Source organism: Perognathus longimembris, chromosome 7 (genome assembly GCF_023159225.1).
Source record: "Perognathus longimembris pacificus isolate PPM17 chromosome 7, ASM2315922v1, whole genome shotgun sequence".
NCBI classification, from domain to species: domain Eukaryota; kingdom Metazoa; phylum Chordata; class Mammalia; order Rodentia; family Heteromyidae; genus Perognathus; species Perognathus longimembris.
Window position 1 is genome coordinate 7,265,671 of NC_063167.1, and position 19,461 is coordinate 7,285,131.

The 19,461-nt window shown below is 54.9% G+C and overlaps 1 protein-coding gene across 2 annotated transcripts; it reads left to right on the forward strand.

The window, feature by feature from the left end:
* The first annotated feature begins 282 nt into the window (after positions 1-282).
* On the forward strand, positions 283-8,907 carry Draxin (dorsal inhibitory axon guidance protein). 2 transcript variants are annotated; one of them, XM_048349823.1, is made up of 7 exons: positions 283-691; positions 2,222-2,412; positions 2,578-2,580; positions 3,824-3,935; positions 4,460-4,549; positions 6,565-6,654; positions 8,795-8,907. In XM_048349823.1, the coding sequence occupies exons 1-7, from the start codon at positions 283-285 to the stop codon at positions 8,905-8,907; spliced, it is 1,008 nt and encodes a 335-aa protein (XP_048205780.1). The 2 variants fall into 2 exon arrangements, with proteins under 2 accessions (XP_048205780.1, XP_048205779.1); XM_048349822.1 differs by lacking the exon at positions 2,578-2,580.
* Positions 8,908-19,461: the final 10,554 nt, after the last annotated feature.

Below are 19,461 nucleotides of genomic sequence, written 5' to 3' on the forward strand. Positions count from 1 at the left end.
AGGTTCCAAGGCGGCCTGGACACACCAATTGGAGAGACTCCGATCCGTAATTAAACAGCAAAAAGCCATACGTTGGAGGTGTGGCTCAGGTGGCAGAGCACCAGCCTTGAGTGAAAAAGCCCAGCAAGAATGTGAGGCTTTGAGTTCAAGCCACAGTGTAGTTACAGAACAGAAAAAGCAGAGGGGAGCGAGGGGAGCCATCACAGCAGGTGAGGGGGTTGGGAGCTGAAGGAGGGGCGGGGGTCCACCCTAGAGAACTGCTTTCCTTGCAGGGCACAGCCAATGGCGGGGCCCTCCCTCGGCAGGACCCCCACGCTGCTCCTGGGCCTCCTGGTGCTGCTGGAGGTAGGCCTGGCGGGCTCCCTCACCCCTGCCCGGAACCTGCCTGAGGCTCACAGGGACTCGAGCGCTGCCCTATGGACACAGGCCGGCCATCACCGCCGGCGGGGCTCGGGCAAGAAGGAGCGGGGCCCCAGCGTGCCCGGCCGGGCCCAGGATGGAGTTGTGGTCACCACAGGGCAGGCCTCCAGGCTCCCTGGGGGGCAGCTGCCTGGACAGACTCCTGCTAGCCTGCTGCTGGGACTGGCATTGCCCTACCCCGAGAAGGAGCCCCAGCCTGCAGGATGGGAGAGGATGAAGAAACGTGGCAGGGAGCACAAGAGACGCAGAGACAGGCTGAAACCGCACCGAGGTAGCTGGGGACCTGGGAGGGTTGGGAGAGGCCGTGGTCCAGGGCAGGAGGGGAAGGCCAACCGTGACCCCAGGTCTCCGGGGTAGCACCAGACAATGAGCACCCTGAAGAGTGGAGGGATCTCACCGCAGTGGGAGGGGTGCAGTAGGTAGTAGAGGAGGCAGGAGAGCACATCGTCCTCGGTGTCAGGAAGTTCTACCTTGTATCTGACCTAAATCTATCCTACTCTAAGTGCTGGGTTTGGACAGAACAGCTCGTCATTGTCCCAGCCTCTCCTTCAATCAACACTAGAAGAGAGTAGAGGCTCTGAAGCCAGGTCCACCAAGATCAGCCCCCACCCCCACCCCAAAGCCTGAGAGAGAAATGAATTAAAGAAGGAAACACTGTCCTCTGGCAGGTGGTTTCAGAGGTCTCAGCCCATGGTCCTGGGCCCCGCGGCTTTGGGCCTGGATTGAGGTCATGGTGGGAGTTCAAGCTGCTCGCCTCCTGGCGGCCAGAAAGCAGAGAGCAGAAGGGAAGAGCGGGGATCCTGAGAGCCCTTTGGAGGCCACGCCCCCAAGGACCTCACCTCCTGCCAGGCCCCGCCCCTAAAGACAGGAGGGGTTGGGGGGGTCACAGGCTGGGCCTTTGGGATGCATTTCAGACCTACACCCTAGCACCCTGGGGCAGACGTGACACCCCCCCTTTCCCCTGTGTTGCCCCATGTGTGTCAGAAGGGCTTATCCACCCCGGGCCTTCCTTCCCTCCTTGGGCCCTGTTCAGTCTCTGGGAAAAACAAAAACAAAAACAAAAACAAAAACCAACCCTGGGCAGCTAGCTCCAGGCAGTACTTCCCGGTCTCCCAAGCCCCAGCAGGCCGCCTGGAGCTTCTGTCTCTTCATGGGACAAGACTGCCCCTAGGGGCCAGGAAGTGAAGTGCTATGGACATGCTGAGGTATCCGCCTCCCTCCTCTGGGTTGGGGTGGGGGGAGAGTTGCTCCTGCAGCCAGGCCTGGTGAGACCCCAACCACCCAAGAAGTGGGCAAACCTAGACCGGGTCCCAGCCTGGGATGCTGGCACCTTGAGGAGGATGAGCGGGAGGGCACCTGCAGGGCCCCAGAATGCACCTGCTCCCACTTGCTTTCCGGCTTCCATTGAGTTGTCACCGGCAAGGGGTAGGGGAACCTGTAGGCTCAGCCCAGCCCTGTGAAGCCGCTAAGCCGCCGGCTGTTTCCTTATTGGGGCAGGGTGGGGGAGGGGAAGGATGGTTCCCAAGTCTCCCTCTGGGATTCATGCCAGGTGCCATGGCCGCCACAGACCCACCAACAGCGCCTCCTGCAGGAAGCCTTCCCTTGTGACACCCGCTCCCCTGCCAGCGCTGGGTGGACTAGCCAGAACGCTGGGAGGAAGGCTTCCCCTGCCCCGGTGCCTGGGGAGGGCAGGTGGCTGGGATGGGGCCTTGCCACCCTGTGGACAGCAGCAGAAGGTGGGCTGGGTCAGGGTGGCAGCAGGTGGCCAGCAGATCAACCTGTGCTTGCTGCCGTGTCTCAGGCCGAGCGCTGGTCCGAGGCCCCAGCTCCCTGATGAAGAAGGCGGCGCCGTCTGAAGACCAGATCCTGGAGGCGGCCATGGAGGAGTCCTCCACTAGCCTGGCCCCCACCATGCTCTTCCTAAGCACGCTGGAGGCCACGCCTGCCACGGAAGAGTCCCCGATCCTGCCGGTCACCTCCCTGCGGCCCCAGGTAAGGGCCCCCCAGCAGCCTCAGGGCCAGGAGGACCCTTGAGACAGTAGTGCAGGGCCATGGGGAGGCCTCCGATCTCAGGGCAGTTGAGCTCCTGCCCCGCTGGGCAACAGTCTATCCTGAGGAAAGGGACCCCTGAGCCCACTCTGGGCACGGCCCAGAAAGCAGGTGCCAGCCTAGCATTCAGGTCTCTACACAGAGAGGGCGGTGACACTTGGGAAAGCACTTCACATTGAAAAGAGGTCTCAGAACAGTCACAGTCATTTCTGAAACCATGTCCCAGCCTAGAGCCGTGGCTTACACCTGTAATCCCAATGACTCAAGAGGCTGAGATCAGGAGGATCGGAATTCGAGGCCAACACGAGCAAAACATTTGTGAGACTCCCTGTCTCGATGCATTAAAACAGAAGGAAAGGGCTGGACACCTTGGTGCACACCTGTCACTCCGGTTACACGAGAAGTGTTCATGGGGGAGGGGGCGGTCATGGTCTAGGCTGGCCCGGGGAAGAAAGCAAACTCCTGTTAGAGGAAAATGACAAAAAAAAAAAACTGGGGGCGTGGCTCAAGTAGCAGAGCACCTACCTAGCAGAAATAAGGCTTTGATTTCAGACCCAGTATCACTCAAAATCCCCATACACTCATGACCTCGGCTTAACTGGTGTGAGTCCACACTTGCCCTACCCTCACGCAAATGCCACTGCTGGTGATTGTAGAAGGTTGTGTAGGAGTTCACCAGATCACTCCTGACTCTTCTGTGGCTCTGGGACCTCTCAAAATAAATCCATTTAAAGGCATCAGTAATGGAATAGACCCTACAACTCAGTAGAGAGAGGTACTACAGTTGTACTTTCTGTCATTTCAATCACCCCCGGTTGAAAGACATTTGCTTTCCCAAATAACCCTTACTTCACTCGATGACCCCAAACACAAGAATGAGAAAAAGTATTTTCTTTGGGAATTATTTATGTGGTTCCAAGAATACAAAGAACAAGTATAATAAAACAACTAGAGAGAGGCCATAGCCATATAGTTTGTATTATTGTGCCAGCCCTGGGGCTTGAACTCAGGTCCTAGGCACTGTCCCTTAGCTTTTTTGCTCTAGATTGGTGCTCTCTACCCCTTGAGCCACAGCTCCACTTCTGGCTTTTTGGTGGTTCATGGGAGATAAGAGTCTCACGGGCTTTCCTGCCTGGGCTGGCTTCGAACCACAGTCCTCAGATCTCGGCCTCCTGAGTAGCGAGGATTTCAGGCGTGCGCCACCAGCTGCGGGCTTCACTTGGCTGCCGCTCTGAGAGGCTCAGGGATGCACAGGTGGAGGAGCAGCCTCTCCTCTGCGGCCTGAGGACCCCGGGCCCCGCCCCGTTCCTGCTCTCAGGGGAACGATTCAGGCCCCCTCCGTCTTCCGCTGCAGGCCCAGCCCAGGCCCGATGGGGAGGTGATGCCCACCCTGGACATGGCCTTGTTCGACTGGACCGATTACGAAGACTTAAAACCCGAGGTCTGGCCCTCTGCCAAGAAGAAAGGTAGGCCCATCCCACCACACCCCACACACACACCTGGGACCCAGTTGGCCTCCCCCTCCCCCTCCTGGGTCTGGGTCCCATTGAGGGTGATGTGACCTGCAGATAGCCCAAAGTGGGCCGGGACATATCAGCCTAAGCTGCAGCCAGCACTGAGGAAGAAAATGCTACCGAGTGCCTACCCCATGCCAAACCCTCGGGGAGGCATTCCACAGGGCCTGGGGCGGTCCCCGAGCTTTCACGCTCAAGGCTAGCGCTCTACCGCTTGAGCCTCAGCTCCACTTCCAGCTTTTTTGGTGGTTCACTGGAGATCAGCGTCTCCTAAGACTTTCTTGTCCAGGTTGGCTTCAAACCGTGATCCTCAGATCTCAGCCTCCTGAATGAGCCGCTGGCACCCAGCTGGCCCCATTTTAGAGAAGCGAGGCAGAGAGCGGTGGTGTCTTGTCTGAGCCACACCAGAGTTGTGCACTTAGTCCCTCTGCTCTCCTTGCTGCACCTCAACTTCTGATGACCCATCTTGTCCCCAGACAAACAGTGGGGCCACCTCTCCAGTGACGGCAACGAGACATCGCCAGCCGAAGGGGACCCGTGTGACCACCACCAGGACTGCCTGCCAGGTAGCCAGCCCCCTCCTCACTCAGGGTACCAGATGGGGTCGGGCGGAGTGGGGCAGGGATTCCCAGGCTGGAGAGCAGGGCCTGAGCGTCCCTGAATCTTTATAGACAATACACCTGGAGGTGGCCGTTGTACATCATTAGTTCATCTAATACCTTACAGCAACCCGAGGGGTGGAGAGAGACAGAAACACAGACACAGAGACAGAGAGAGACAGAGAGAGAGACAAATATACAGAGAGACCCTGTCATCCTGTTTTCTACTAAGGCCACTGGGCCCTAGAAAGACAGGGACTAAGTATCTTACTCAAGGCCTCCCAACTTGGTTTGGTTGCTGTTGATTTTTTTGTCAGTCATGCAGCTTGTACTCAGGGCCTGGATGCTGTCCCTGAGTTCGTCCTTCTTTCCTTCCTTCCTTCCTTCCTTCCTTCCTTCCTTCCTTCCTTCCTTCCTTCCTTTCTTCTTCTTTTCTCTTTCCTTCTCTTTTCATCTTCTTCCTTCCTTCCTTCCTCTTCCTCCTCCTTCTCCTCCTCCTCCTCCTTCTTCTTTTTTAAAAATCAGTCTTGGGGTTTGAACTCAGGGCCTGGACACTGTCTTAAGCTCTTTTGCTCAAGGCTAGCACTCCATCACTTTGAGCCACAGAGCCACTGCCAGTTTTCTGGTGTTTAATTGGAGCTAAGAGTCTCAGGGAAGTTCCTTGCCCAGCCTGGCATTGAACCTTGGTCTTAGCTTCCTGAGTAGCTAGGATTGCAGGCGTGAGCCACAGGCGCTTGGCTAAGGCCACCCAACTTGGAAGTGGCTCAGACCTGGGTCCGCCTGGCCCTCAAGCCCCTTAATCACAGCCCACATTGCCTTGAGAGGACATGGGCCTCTCTTGACCTCTTCCTCCAGACACCCTGCAATGGTCAGGGCTGTCATTGTCCTGTCAAGTCACTGCCTGGCTTTCCGGAAATGCTTTCCATGACGTCCTCACTTATTCACCTGTCTCCATCCGGACTGTCAGTCTCTGTGGGAGCAGACAGGCCCTCCAGAAGTTGACACTAAGGCAGAGTTGGGAAGGGCCCGGCTTGGCAGTACATTCCTGTAATCCCATACCGAGACCCTGTCTGAACTCCTCCCCTCTAAAGAGAAGTGCAGGAGGTTTATTTGAAGGTGTGTGTGTGTGTGTGTGTGTGTGTGTGTGTGAAGGAATAACACCTGTGAAAGACAGTAGAAGAGGAAGTAGATGGGTTTTTTTGGTGTGTGTGTGTGTGTGTGCCAGTACTAGGGCTCACTTGAACTCATGACTTAGGATTCTCACTTAGCATTTTCGCTCAAGGCTGGTGCTCTACCACTTGAGCCACAGTTCCAATTCTGGCTTTTTGCTGGTTAAATGGAGATAAAAAACAATCTCAAGGAGTTTTCTGCCCTGGCTGACTTTGAACTGCAGTGCTCAGATCTCAGCCTCCTGTGTAGCCAGGGTGACAGGGGTGAGCCACTGGGGCCCGGCCTGCAGAGAGCAAGCGGGGTGAGCGGAGTAACCTGCCGTCTCAGCCCAGGAAACGGGAGCCCTGGAGCGAGGCGTGGCCCGGAAGATGAGGCCGGCCCTGGCCCTCGCTGCTGCGTCCTCTGCGTCCGTCCTCGGCTGGGGCTGGCCGTGGGGGGAGGCGGCTTCTGACGCAGCCAGCGCTGGAGGCCATCGGCCATTTGTCCTTATTGTCACTGGGGAAAAAAAACGAACACAGAGGACTGGCGTCCATGAGCCCTGAGGGCCCCCACGTCCACGCCGACTCCACACCTGGCCCCCCCCAGCTCCCTGGGAGGTGACCCCACCTTCACTCCGCCCATGGCTGCTCAGTAGCTGGGGGTCTCTGCCAGTGGCCCCCGGGGGGTGTCAGCCATGACACGCAGTGGCCCAGCCTGCTGGGGCAGGGCCCACCTCCGAGGTGACGGGCACTCCTGTCCAATGGGGCCGTGCGCAGGGCGGGGCGGGAGGGGGGAGCCCCAGGGCTGACCGTGCGTACGGGGTGTGTCACCAGGGGCCTGCTGCGACCTGCGGGGACACCTGTGCACGCCCCACAACCGGGGCCTCAACAACAAGTGCTTCGACGACTGCATGTGCATGGAAGGTGAGAGACCCGGGGGTGCGGGGGGGGGGGCAGTGGGGGCGGGGGGAGCATCCCCTGGGAACGGAACCTGGGAACTTAGATCAGCTTTGCTTGGAGCCCCCCCAACCCCCACCCCACCCCCGGGGCTGGGCTCCCGCTGTCGCCACTGCTGGCGCTGTTTCTCAGATTTGTTTTTCTCACCCCTTGAAATACAAGCTGGCGCGATGGCCGGAGCCGTTTCCATCCGATCCTGAGAGGCCTTGGCTGGCACAGAGGCGCTCTGTTCTGGGGGGGGGGGACCGGGGGGGGGGATGCGCCCCGGGGCCTCTCGGGCCCTTGAACTCCCTGAGCTCCACCTCGAGCTGTCCATGTGTCTGCCTGCACACGCGTGCCCTGTGTGCCCCGCGTGCCAGGCTTTGGGGGGGTCCTCACAGCCAGCCCCATTTTACCCTGATCCACTCAAACCTGCCGTGGAGGACTGGGGCTGGGGCTGAGGCCCCGCGGGAGAGGATGGACTGGGTGTTGATGCCCTGAAAGGGGAGGAGGGAGGGAGGGAGGGAGGGACGGAGGGACGGAGGAAGGAAGGAAGGAAGGAAGGAAGGAAGGAAGGAAGGAAGGAAGGAAGGAAGGAAGGAAGGAAGGAAGGAAGGAAGGAAGGGGGGGGGGGCAAAAACTAAAGTAGTATAGGAGTATTCCTGAAATTTTCCAAGCATGCACGAGCCTGCATAGGATACGGAGCCCCGTTCTCCAGTCAGCTTCAGTGAAGGCAGCCTGAGCTGAGCTGAACCCGAGCTGTCTCTCGCTGCCCAGTCCCTCCTTCCACCATGGTCTTAGAGCAACTCCTGAGAATTGACAGATGTCTCCTCTGGAATGATTTCCGCACACTCTGTGTGCATGCGCACATGCACGCGGGCCCCATACTAAGGCTTAAAAAAAACCTCAGGGCTTTGTGCTTTCTCTTGGCTTTTTTGTTTTTGTTTTTGTTTTTGTTTTTTTGGCCAGTCCTGGGCCTTGGACTCAGGGCCTGAGCACTGTCCCTGGCTTCTTCCCGCTCAAGGCTAGCACTCTGCCACGTGAGCCACAGCGCCGCTTCTGGCCGTTTTTTTCTGTATATGTGGTGCTGGGGAATCGAACCTAGGGCCTCGTGTATCCAAGGCAGGCACTCTTGCCACTAGGCTATATCCCCAGCCCCTCTCTTGGCTTTTTTGCTTGAGGCGCTCTATGACTTAAGCCACCTCTGGCTTTTTGGTGGTGCTTTATTGGAGATAATTGGAGATAGAAGTCTCATGTCATGGACTTTGCTGCCTGGGCTGGCTTTGAACTATGATTCTAGGAGTACAGGTGTGGGCCACCAGCACCTAGCTGCAGTTTACACACACACACACACACACACGTGACATATATATATATATATATATATATATATATATATATATATATAGTCAGCCATGGGGTTTGAACTCAAGGTCTGGGCACTCTCCCTGAGCTCTTTTGCTCATGGCTAGTGCTCTACCACAGTTCCACTTCTGCTTTTCTGGTGATTAATTGGAGATAAGACCCTTAGATCTCGGCCTCCAGAGTACCTAGGATGACAGGTGTGAACCACCAGCACCCAGCTGCAGTTTCCCTATTTTTATTGTCTTGTTTTATGTTCATTACTGTGGGGCAAAATTGATACAGGTACATTATTATTATTATTATTATTATTATTATTATTATTATTATTATTGCCAGTCCTGGGGCTTGGACTCAGGGCCTGAGCACTATTCCCTGGCTTCTTTTTGCTCAAGGCTAGCACTCTGCCACTTGAGCCACAGCGCCACTTCTGGCCGTTTTCTGTATATGTGGTGCTGGGGAATCGAACCCAGGGCTTCACGTATACAAGGCAAGCACTCTTGCCACTAGGCCATCTTCCCAGCCCACGGGTACATTATTAACTGTAGGCTATTATCCTCACTGCTCTAAATATCCCCCGTCCACCCCTCACCCCATATCCCTCACCCCACCCTGTCCCCCAGTCTTCCTTTCAAACCCATCCAGGCTCTGCTGTGCCCAGGGGCCTTAGGGCAGAGTAGAGAAGGACCCCGGGTGGAGGGGGGACGGGGTGGAGGGAGGAAGGAAAGCAGGCCCCAGGCCTGATCCCCAGCTCCTCTCTGCACAGGGCTGCGCTGCTATGCCAGATTCCACCGAAACCGCAGGGTCACGAGGAGGAAGGGGCGCTGCGTGGAGCCCGAGTCGGCCGATGGTGACCAGGGGTCCTTCATCAATGTCTAGCGCCGCAGAGCCACCTCCCCACTGGCCTGTGCCTGAGCCCCGGAGGTCTGGAGAAGCCAGGCCTGGGGTTTGTAGCTAGCAGCGGGAGATCAAGTAGGGGACAGGCGGTGGAGGAGGCCGCAGGCTGGGCCCCAGGCCCGGGGCTGCAGGGTGGCTCTCCTGCCCCGTCCTCTGGACCACGGGGCCCACACCCCCCTCGATAGCCGCATCCACAGCGCCCTCTGCTGCCCAGCGGCAGCACTGCCACAGGTTCAAGATGAGAAGCTGGAGGCGATTTGGAGGCCCTGGCCAGGCGGGTGGGCAGTTGATCTGGAACTTGGTCTGTCCAGTGCCTCGTGCCTCGCATGCATCGTCTCACCCAATGGCCCAGTGGCCTTTTCAAGTTGGCATGGTGGCCGTGCTGCAGGGCAGGACCCAGAGGCACACTGGAGCCCCCTGATTGTCCGGCGTCCCCTGGATGAAGTTGTGACACAGTAGAGGAGTCGCTTGAGACCTGAAGAGCAGAAATGCCCTTGGCCGAATGCGGTTGGGGGGGGATATCTGAACCTGGGGGAGGGGAAGCTATGGACCACCGGGGCCCCCCTTGTTCTGCCTCTCCACAGCTTTCAACAACAGAGGCATACTCCTTGGCAATTCCTTTCACTGTGGCTAGAATACTGTGGCTGCCTCAGTCTTCCGTGGACATAAGTGTATTTGTGTGTGTGTGTGTGTGTGTGTGTGTGTGTGTGTGTGAGATGAGCCCTGAACTCAGGGCCCTGGGTGTTTTCCCTGCGCTCTTGTGTTCAAGGCTAGCACTCTGCCACTTGTGCCATAGCTTCACTCTAGCTTTTTGGGGGTGATTCATTGGAGGTAAGAGTCTCATAGACTTTCCTGCCCAGTCTGGCTTTGAACTACGATCCTCAGATCGCAGCCTCTGGAGTGACTAGGATTACAGGCGTGAGCCATGGGCAGCCGGTACATATGGCATCTTTAAACACATTGCAAGCACTTGTGTGACACACGCGAGACCCAGGGTTCCACCGCAGGACGTTTCTTCTCAAATTCACTCAATTAAGCACGACTTACACCCCTTAAGGGGTGATGTGGGGGCTGAGGGGTCCCCGTCCCCCGGAAGTTAATATTCAGAGTCACAAAGTGATTGGGAAATAGTGGTGTTCATTATGATCCCATGGTCCTACTCCTCCAGCTCTGGGGTCCGCACTCCCCACCTGTCCTGTCCCCAGGCCTTTGACCCCAACAGTCTGACACCAGCGTGGAGATGCATGTGCACACACACACACACACACACTTTGCACACCATGTTAGTGATTCTCAGCACCCTCAGAGACCTTCCTAGATTCCATTCCATGTTTCAGTGGGGTCACCTAGGCCAGACTCAGGATGCCCACCCAGAATATCTGTCTCCATCCCAGCAGATCTGGCTCCAAGGGTCACTTCAGGAGAGCTGTATACCACCCCCACCATCTCCCTCATGGTCAGCTGTCTGGACCAGAAAACCTGGTTCATCTAAGTCCCTTGTCCCCCCCCCACCCCCACCCCGTTCCCGTTGCCATGCCCGCGGGGTGCCAAGGCTGCTTACTACTTTAGATCAGCCAGGGCCAGGGGTCAGACACCAAGGAGAACAGGCAGATCTAGAAGAAATCAAATATGCTTGTTCTTGCCTCCCTCCTCAAGTGTGCCAGGCGGGCGTGGGAGTCTGAGGGCAGAGCTGGGGCAGGGGCACTGGGGGTTCGGAGCCGGCTTCTGGAAGGGGAGCGGGACCTTGGCTTTTGTGTGTGAGACAGAGGAGCCACAAGCCGCGGGTGACCGGGGCTCATGGTGGGAAGCGCATGCACAGGCAGTGGTAGCCGTGGTCCGGGGACATCAACCATGGGAAACAGTCCAAACAAAGCCGAAGGCACAAAGAACTCCGGGGATTCCAGACCCAGCTCTTTGCCCTTGCTTGCTGCCTCCATTTTAATGTGTGTATGTGTGTGTGTGTGGGGGGGGAAATCCTTTTAACTCCAGAGTTGAGGATTCACTTCCCCTCCAAATATTCTCTCCATTGCTCTGCCAGGAAGTTCTTTCTTAGGTCTATCTTAAATTTCTTTTGCTGATAAACCAGCATCATCTATGCCAGGTTCTGTAAACTTTTCCCATGAAAGGTCAAATAAAGGTCCTAGGCTTTACAGACCATACAGTGTCACATGATTCCAGTCTCGTGGCACTTGAGGCGCCCGTGGACACCAGCAGAAATGAAGTTTACGGGCACCTGTGTGTGCCCATAAAACTGCTTGTGGGTTGAGTGCAGTGCCTCATGCCTGTCTCCTAGTTACTCAGGAGGCTGAGATTTGAGGATTGTGATTTGAAGGCAGCCCAGACAGAAAAGTCTGCGAGGTCCATACCTCCAACTAACTACTCAAGAGCCGGAAGCAGAATCTGGGAATGTGGCTTAGTGGTAGAGTGCTTGCCTAGCATGTAGGAAGCCCTGGGTTTGATTCCTCAGTACCATATAAGCAGAAAAGGCTGGACATGGTACTGTGGCTCAAGTGGTATCGTGTGAGCCTTGAGAAAAATGCCAAGTGATAATGCCCAGGCCATAGCAAGACTATAAAGCAATCAAATGGCCTATTTATTCCACCTCTCACTCCTTGCTGACCTTAGGAAAATTATTGAAAGTTGTGGTGTGGTGTAGTGTGTGTGTGTGTGTGTGTGTGTGTGTGTGTGTGTGTGTGTGTGTGGTGATGGTTCTGGGCCTGAACTAAGGGCCTCACATGCTTGCTTGGCTTTTCACCTCAAGACTGGTATTCTACCACTTGAACCATAGCTCTACTTCTGGCTTTGTTTCTGGGGCTTTTCTGCCCAGGCTGGCTTTGAATCTGGATCCTCAGATCTCAGCTTCCTGAGTAGCAAAGACTACAGTACAGGCGTGAGCCACAGGTGGCCAGCCAACAACTCCTCCATCTTACAGATGTCAGGACCAGTAAGTACACGATCCTTATAAGATGCCGGGCACACAGTGCACTGGGACCCAGTATTGATTATTTAGACTTTTTTATTTTTAGCAGCTCTTCTGTTCTTCTCCAAAGTTCCATCACATGCTCAAAGGTACTGGTTGTCACCATGCAGGCTGGGAAGGACGCTCTGTCGAGCCCTGGGCTGGGAGTCGCTCCCTTAGGACAGACGACCAGGGCTCCTGTGCTCAGTGAGACGGGAGAGCCTCCTGGACGCTGCCCTGGGGAGCACGTTCAGATTCCGGGTGCTGAAGCAGAGATGGAGGAGGCGGCGGCTTTGTCATCATCGGGTCATGAGTGTCCAGATGTCCCCCAGGGGAAGGGGTGCTGGGCAGGGGGCCAGGAGGAAGCCCGGGGCTGCTGAGCCCCGGAAGCGGATCGCCATGGCCATGGGGCTGCCTTTCTGTGCTCCGGCGATGCCCGACGCCGCTGCTGGGAACCGGCCAGGGACCTGACGACAAGAGGATCATCCGAGAAAGCACGGAGAGGCCGCACGTGGGTCTCGACCACGCCACGCTCCACCCAGCCCGTCCTGAGGTGAAGGCCCACGCTCCGCTCCCAGCAACGCGGTGACTCCGCAGCTGGAAAGGATGGGGAACAGCAGCCTGGTGGCCTGGGTGCTGGGGGAGGCCGAGAGAGGCCCCTCAGTGGGGCTGGATTAGGGGCTGTCTCTGCACAGTGACATCCGCACCCCCAGATGCGCCAGGGAGCGGTGGGCAGGGGCGGCAGTGCGCACCTCACGGGGTTATGCCATAGGAAGTGCCTTTGGGGTGCTAAAGCAGAGGAGGTACCCCACCCCAGGGTCCTCTCGCCGTCTCCGGGACCTGGAGCACTATCTGGGAGCCCCGTGGAACGATAGAATCCTGGGGCGCACTCCACACTGTTAACCCACAAATTCTGGGAGTGGACCCAGCCACCTGGCCACCACTCCCTGTTCTCCAGATCTTTCTCAGGGTGAGAAAGCCTGAGGGTCATGGGTCAAGGGTCAGGGGTCAGAGGGGGAGATGGAAATGCCGACCACTGGAGGACATTGGCATGGTTTGGGGGAGTGGAGTCCACGCACGTGCTGGGCGATGCGAGGTTGTTTCTGGGCCGCCTGTGGGCGGTGATGCATTGGCAGGGCCGGAGGCACTGCGTGGTGAGCTGGCATCCGTTGGCAGGTTTGCAATGGGGCGCCAGGCCTCCGGCACTCCGCCATAGGGTGCTCTGATTTTTAGGAAGTTTCCCTGGGGGGGGGGTGTCTTTAAAATGTGGGCACACAGCAATGCTATGCCTTGTAGCCCCACATTGCACGTGTTCTCCTGAGCTGTAAAGAAAGAGCTGGTCGGTAACCCTGCTTCGCTCTCTGCTCCCCCATGGGACGGTCTGTCTGCACAGTCAGGGTCTCCCCACCCCACTTCCGGTTCATTCTTTCCATACATTTGATTGACATGGGCTCTGAGCTGGGCTGCAGGCCAGGCAGACGGGGCTCCTCCCCACCTTGCCTGGACCCCCATGGTCTAGCCTCCCTGTGAGATCGGTGGGGAGCGGGGTGAGGGCTTCATCTCACGCTCCACTTGGGGGTTGGGGGTCACTGGCAGATCATGAAGCTGGTCACCGCTGGATGTCATCCAGAAGCTTCACACCTCAGGAGTAGCCAAGCATTGAGACAATCAGATGTCCCCAGGAGTGAGAGGCTCAGGACTGTAATCCTAGCTACTCAAGAGCCTTAGATCTGAGTGAGGATCAGGGTTCAAAGCCAGAAAGGCTCTGATCTCCAATGAACCATAAAAACTGAAAGAGGAGCTGTCGGCTCCAGTGGCAGAGAGCCAGCTTTGAGTGGAAAAAGCTAAGACCCAGGCCTAGAGTTTATGCCCCAGTACTTCCATGTGCGTGCACACACACACACACACACACACACACACACACACACACAACTTATTTATTTATTTATTTAGGGCCAGTTCTGGGGCTTGGATTCAGGGCCTGAGCACTGTCCCTGGCTTCTTTTTTTTTTTTTTTTTTTGCCAGTCCTGGGGCTTGGACTTGGACTCAGGGCCTGAGCACTGTCCCTGGCTTCTTTTTTTTTTTGCTCAAGGCTAGCACTCTGCCACTTGAGCCACAGCGCCACTTCTGGCCATTTTCTGTATATGTGGTGCTGGGGAATCAAACCCAGGGCCTCATGTATATGAGGCAGGCACTCTTGCCACTAGGCCATATCCCCAGCCCTGTCCCTGGCTTCTTTTTTGCTCAAGGCTAGCACTCTGCCACTTGAGCCACAGCGCCACTTCCGGCCATTTTCTATGTGGTGCTGAGGAATCAAACCCAGGGCTTCATGTACAGGAGGCAAGCACTCTTGCCACTAGGCCATATTCCCAGCCCACACATACACTTTAGATGCCAGTTTCCATGGGGAGGAGGAGGAGATAGCTCAGTGCTGAGGCCAAGTCTGGGCAGGCTCAGATGCCATCTTGGGGCAGCGTGTGAACTGCCGGGCAGTGCAGAGCTTGTCACAGGAGGGCCGTCTCTTACTTCAGTGGCTGCACTGCCCCCACGCTGCTGCCCGGGCCCTTGGAGACCCTGGTGTCAGAGTGGGCTGTGTTCTGGCCCCCTGGTGGCATTGCATCCTGGTACCCTGGTGGGAGCCCGTGACTGGGAGGCAAAGGGCAGAGCTGCCCCTTTTCTCTGTGTACAGTGGTTGCCGGGGAGACCAGAGGCAGGAAATCTGGGTTTCCTCCACCCTGGGGACTGGTGGATGCCGTTCTGCACTGTGTGGTCCTGAACTGTCTGCGTGTCCTCGACCTTGACCTTGGATCAGAGCCTGGCACGGAGTACAGTGTAGAGAAGAGATGCATTGGTGCACACCCATCTTCAGCCACAACTTATTGCAGGAGGCACCCATTCTTGTGTGTAACGGGAAGCTGAGAGACTCTTTTGGTTTTGGGGGTTTTTTTGGTTGGGTTTTTTTTTAACTGTATTTTTTTTTGTCTTTTCTTTTTTGGTACTGGGGATCGAACCCAGGACATTGCACTTGCTAGGCAAGCGCTTTGCCACTGAGCTCCATCCCAGCCCTCATTTTTATTTACTTATTTTTTTGTGAGTGTTTTTGCGCTGGCACTAGAGCTCGAACTCAGGGCCTCATGCTCCCATTTGGCTTTTTCACCCAAGGCTGGTGCTCTACCACTTGAGCCACACCTCTACTGGCTTTTTGGTGGTTAGTTGGAGATTAGCAGCTCATGGCCGTTTCTTCCTGGGCTGGGTTTAAATCACGATCCTCAGATCTTAGCCTCCTAGAATTAAAGACAGCAAGACCCTTTTGTGATAAGGAAGAAAACCAAAGCATGGAGTAACAAAGGCCACAGGCCAGTTGGTAGCAGTGCCAAAGACTATCTATCTATCTGACACCCAATCCTGAGATTATATGTCCATGACCCTAAGGCAGAAGGTTAAGGTAAAGTGACAGAGAAATTCGAAAATGGGCCAGGCACTAGTGGCTTATGCCCGGAATCCTAGCTACTCAGGAAGCTGAGATCTGAAGATCATGGTTTAAAGCCAGCCCGGGCAGAAAAGTCCATGAGACTCTTATCTCCAGTTAATTATCAGAAAACCCAAAGTAGCGCTGTGGCTGAAGTGGTTGAGCACTAGCCTTGAGCTGAAGAGCCCAGGGACAGTGCACAGGTCCAGAGTTCAAGCCCCACAACCGAAAGAAAGAAAGAAGAGAGAGAGAGAGAGAGAGAGAGAGAGAGAGAGAAATTAAGAAAGAGGGAGGGAGGGAGGGAGGGAAGGAGGGAGGGAGGGAAGGAAGGAAGGAAGGAAGGAAGGAAGGAAGGAAGGAAGGAAGGAAGGAAGGAAGGAAGGAAGGAAGGAAGGAGAAAATAGATCAGAATAATAGTAAAAATGTCATGGGTCCAGAAGCTAAGGCTAAACAATCACTGGACCAGTAAGGAATCTAATCAACTGGCTCAAGAATGTCCATTGCTGCATTCCGTCCTCCCTCTCCCCCTCCCTCTTAGATGCTAAATGAGATATAGTGCCCTAGATAAGTAATGGAGTTCCAGGGTACAAAATGCCTGGCTTGTTTTATATGTCTGTGATCACAAAGAATACAAAAATAAAAAGCCACCAAGAAAAGACACCATGTTCCCATACCCTTTGATTGTAAGGCCAACTCACAACCCATTGTCCTCAGGCTTGGATAAATGACCAAACTGGGATCATTCGCAAGTTGGGTCACATGTCCAGGCTGTTGGGGACCAATGATCTCCTAAGCAGGGCTGTAGGCACCCTTGTCTATGTGCAACAGGCACCGTGCCAGGGATGCCTACGTGGCAAGACTCACAAGGAGAATGCAGAGGCAGGCCCAAGAAAACAGTGCTCTGCCCCTGTCCCTGCCCTTTCGCCCGAACCAAGATAAGAACGTAGCTAGTTTACTCAGGATGTCAGCTTACAAGCTTATGTTCAGCTCGGAGTTACTTTTCAACCAAAACCATGTCTGCTTTGTGTGGGAAAACTTATTTACTTATTGCTAGTTATGTACAAAGTTACCTGCCTTTCCTACTACATCACACTGATAAAATAACAACTGCCTAGCCTGGCGCTGGTGGCTCAAACCTATAATCCTAGCTACTTAGGAGGCTGAGACCTGAGGATTGAGGTTCGAAGCCAGCCTGGGCAGGGAAGCCTATAAGACTCTTATCACCTATTTACCACCAGAAGAATCAGAAGTGTTGCTATGGCTCAAAGTGGTAGAGTGATAGCCTTGAGCAAAAGAGCTCAGGGATAGGGGCTGGGAATATGGCCTAGTGGCAAGAGTGCTTGCCTCGTATACATGAAGCCCTGGGTTCGAATCCTCAGTACCACATATATGGAAAAAGGCCAGAAGTGGCTCAAGTGGCAGAGTGCAAGCCTTGAGCAAAAAGAAGCCAGGGACAGTGCTCAGGCCCTGAGTTCAAGTCCCATGACCAACAACAAAGAGAACACTGTCTGGGAGATGAACTAGGGGCCTTTGTCTTCCAGGATAGAGTGGGCCCTGGTTCCCTGCTTTGGTCCTGAGATTGCCTTTGTGTTTTTCTTCCTTTCTCATGGGGCACAGTCTCTTTCTAGTTACCTAGTCACTCTGCAACACTGGATTTAACACCTGATGACCAATTTCAAACCAGAAACCCCTCAGCCCACTAAGGGACACGTATACCCTTTACTGAAGGTTTCCCACTGAGCTTTTATCCCCCATTCCTGAGGGCCTGGCACAAGCTGCCAAGCTATTCCCTCCTTCCTTTCTCCCCGCTTGGTGACCTGTGTTAACCCTGCTAGCTTCAGAATTCATTGTATCAGGGGCTGCAAATATGGCCTAGTGGCAAGAATGCTTGTCTCATATACATGAAGCCCTGGGTTCGATTCCTTAGCACCACATATATAGAAAAAGCTGAAAGTGATGCTATGGCACAAGTGGCAGTGTGCTAGCCTTGAGCAAAAAGAAGCCAAGGACAGTGCTCAGGCCCTGAGTTCAAGCCCCAGAACTGGCCAAAAAAAAACAAAAACAAAAACAGAATTCATTGTCTCATTAGTCCAAGATCCTGGGGTCTTGGTGAATAATTGGAAATCTGAGTAGAAAGTTGGGCTGGGAAGATAGCTTAGTGGTAGAGTGCTTGCCTAGCATGCACGAGGCCCTGGGTTCAATTCCTTGGTACCACATAAATAAATAAAATAAATAAGTTAATAAAATCAATAATTTTTTTTTTTTTTTGGCCAGTCCTGGGCTTGGACTCAGGGCCTGAGCACTGTCCCTGGCTTCTTTTTGCTCAAGGCTAGCACTCTGCCACTTGAGCCACAGCGCCACTTCTGGCCATTTTCTGTATATGTGGTGCTGGGGAATTGAACCAGGGCCTCATGTATACGAGGCAAGCACTCTTGCCACTAGGCCATATCCCCAGCCCCAAAATCAATAAAATTTAAAAGTAAGTTCCCCTCTTCTAGCTGGGCACTGTCATCCTACTTACTCAGGAGGCTGAGATCTGAGGGTGATGGTTCAAAGCCAGCAGAAAAGCCTGAGAGATTCATATCTTCAACTAACCAGCAAAAAGCTGGGAGTGGAGATATGGCTCAAGTGGTAGAGCACCAGCCTGGAGCAAGAAAGCTAAGGGAGGGCTGGGGATATGGCCTAGTGGCGAGAGAACTTGCCTCGTATACATGAGGCCCTGGGTTCGATTCCCCAGCACCACATATACAGAAAATGGCCAGAAGTGGCGCTGTGGCTCAAGTGGCAGAGTGCTAGCCTTGAGCAAAAAGAAGCTGGGGACAGTGCTCAGGCCCTGAGTCCAAGGCCCAGGACTGGCAAAAAAGAAAAAAAAAAAGAAAAAAAGAAAAGAAAGCTAAGGGAAGGGAAAGAATAGGGAAAGAACCCCTCTTCTAAGGGGAAGTCTGATTTCTGATATGGTCCTCGTGACAACCCTTGTGACCACCCAAATGTCACAGTGTCCCTGAGCATCTACTAGGAGCTGTTAGTGGTCCCCTCCCCCTCAGTGTCCTCCCGCTGTGTGACTCATCCGGGACCCTCCAGCCCCCCCAGGCTGGCAGTCAATCAGGGAGGCAGGACTTTCTGTTGGGCCACAGAGACGCTGCCCCTCCCCTTCCTCATTCTTCTCTTATCTAGGCTGCTTGGGGACCTGAGGCTCAGTTATGCCCCTGCAAGCCAGGGAAGCAGCCCAGAGCGGGCCCCAGTCAGACATGAAAGCCATGGGAATGAAAGCAGACACCCAGATAAGCCCAGGGCAGACTGTGGACACCTTGGGGGCTACAGGACCAGGTTGTGCGTACACCCGAGCTTCTGTAGGGTCAGATAGAGCCTTCAGATGCCTCCTTTGAAATTCTAGTCCCATCCACGTGGAAAGATGGGAGGCCTGACAAAGGCAAGATGGCACTCCTTGCAGTGGGCAAATCAGACCAGGCCTCAGCAGGAGCCACAAGTCTGCTGGGAGCCTGGCCTGACCCAGAGACTGGAGAACACAGCCTAAACAAGGGGCTTGGAGTCAGGAGAGTGTGTGAGCACACCCACACACGCACATACATGAGGATGTACACATATGAACAGATACTCACACACATATGATCAAACACACAGATACACATATGGGTGTAACACGCAGGTACTCACAGGCACAGGCATTCACACAGGTGTATGTCTATACACATGCACACGCATGAACTCACGCGCACAGGCATTCAAACACACATTCACCCACATTTCAATGCACATGTGTTCAATGCACCAGCACACACATGTGCTCTGGAAGACATGTTCACACGCACACAGGAGCACACAGGCACACACATGGACAGTCCTACGTGCACGGAATGGAATAAAGGGTTGCTGCTGTGAGGATGTTTGAAGGGAATGCCACAGAATGAAACCTGGGGAGGTCCTTCCTCTTAGGTAACATTAAGCTTTCCGCCTGGTTTCCTGCAATCCATCACAGCACAGCACAGGCAATGTCCTTTTCTGCCTTTTCCTCCATCACCAAGGTTCCGTGGACTTCTGGCTGGCTGCTCCGATAACTTTCTTGGGTACTCGGGTCTCTGCAGGGAC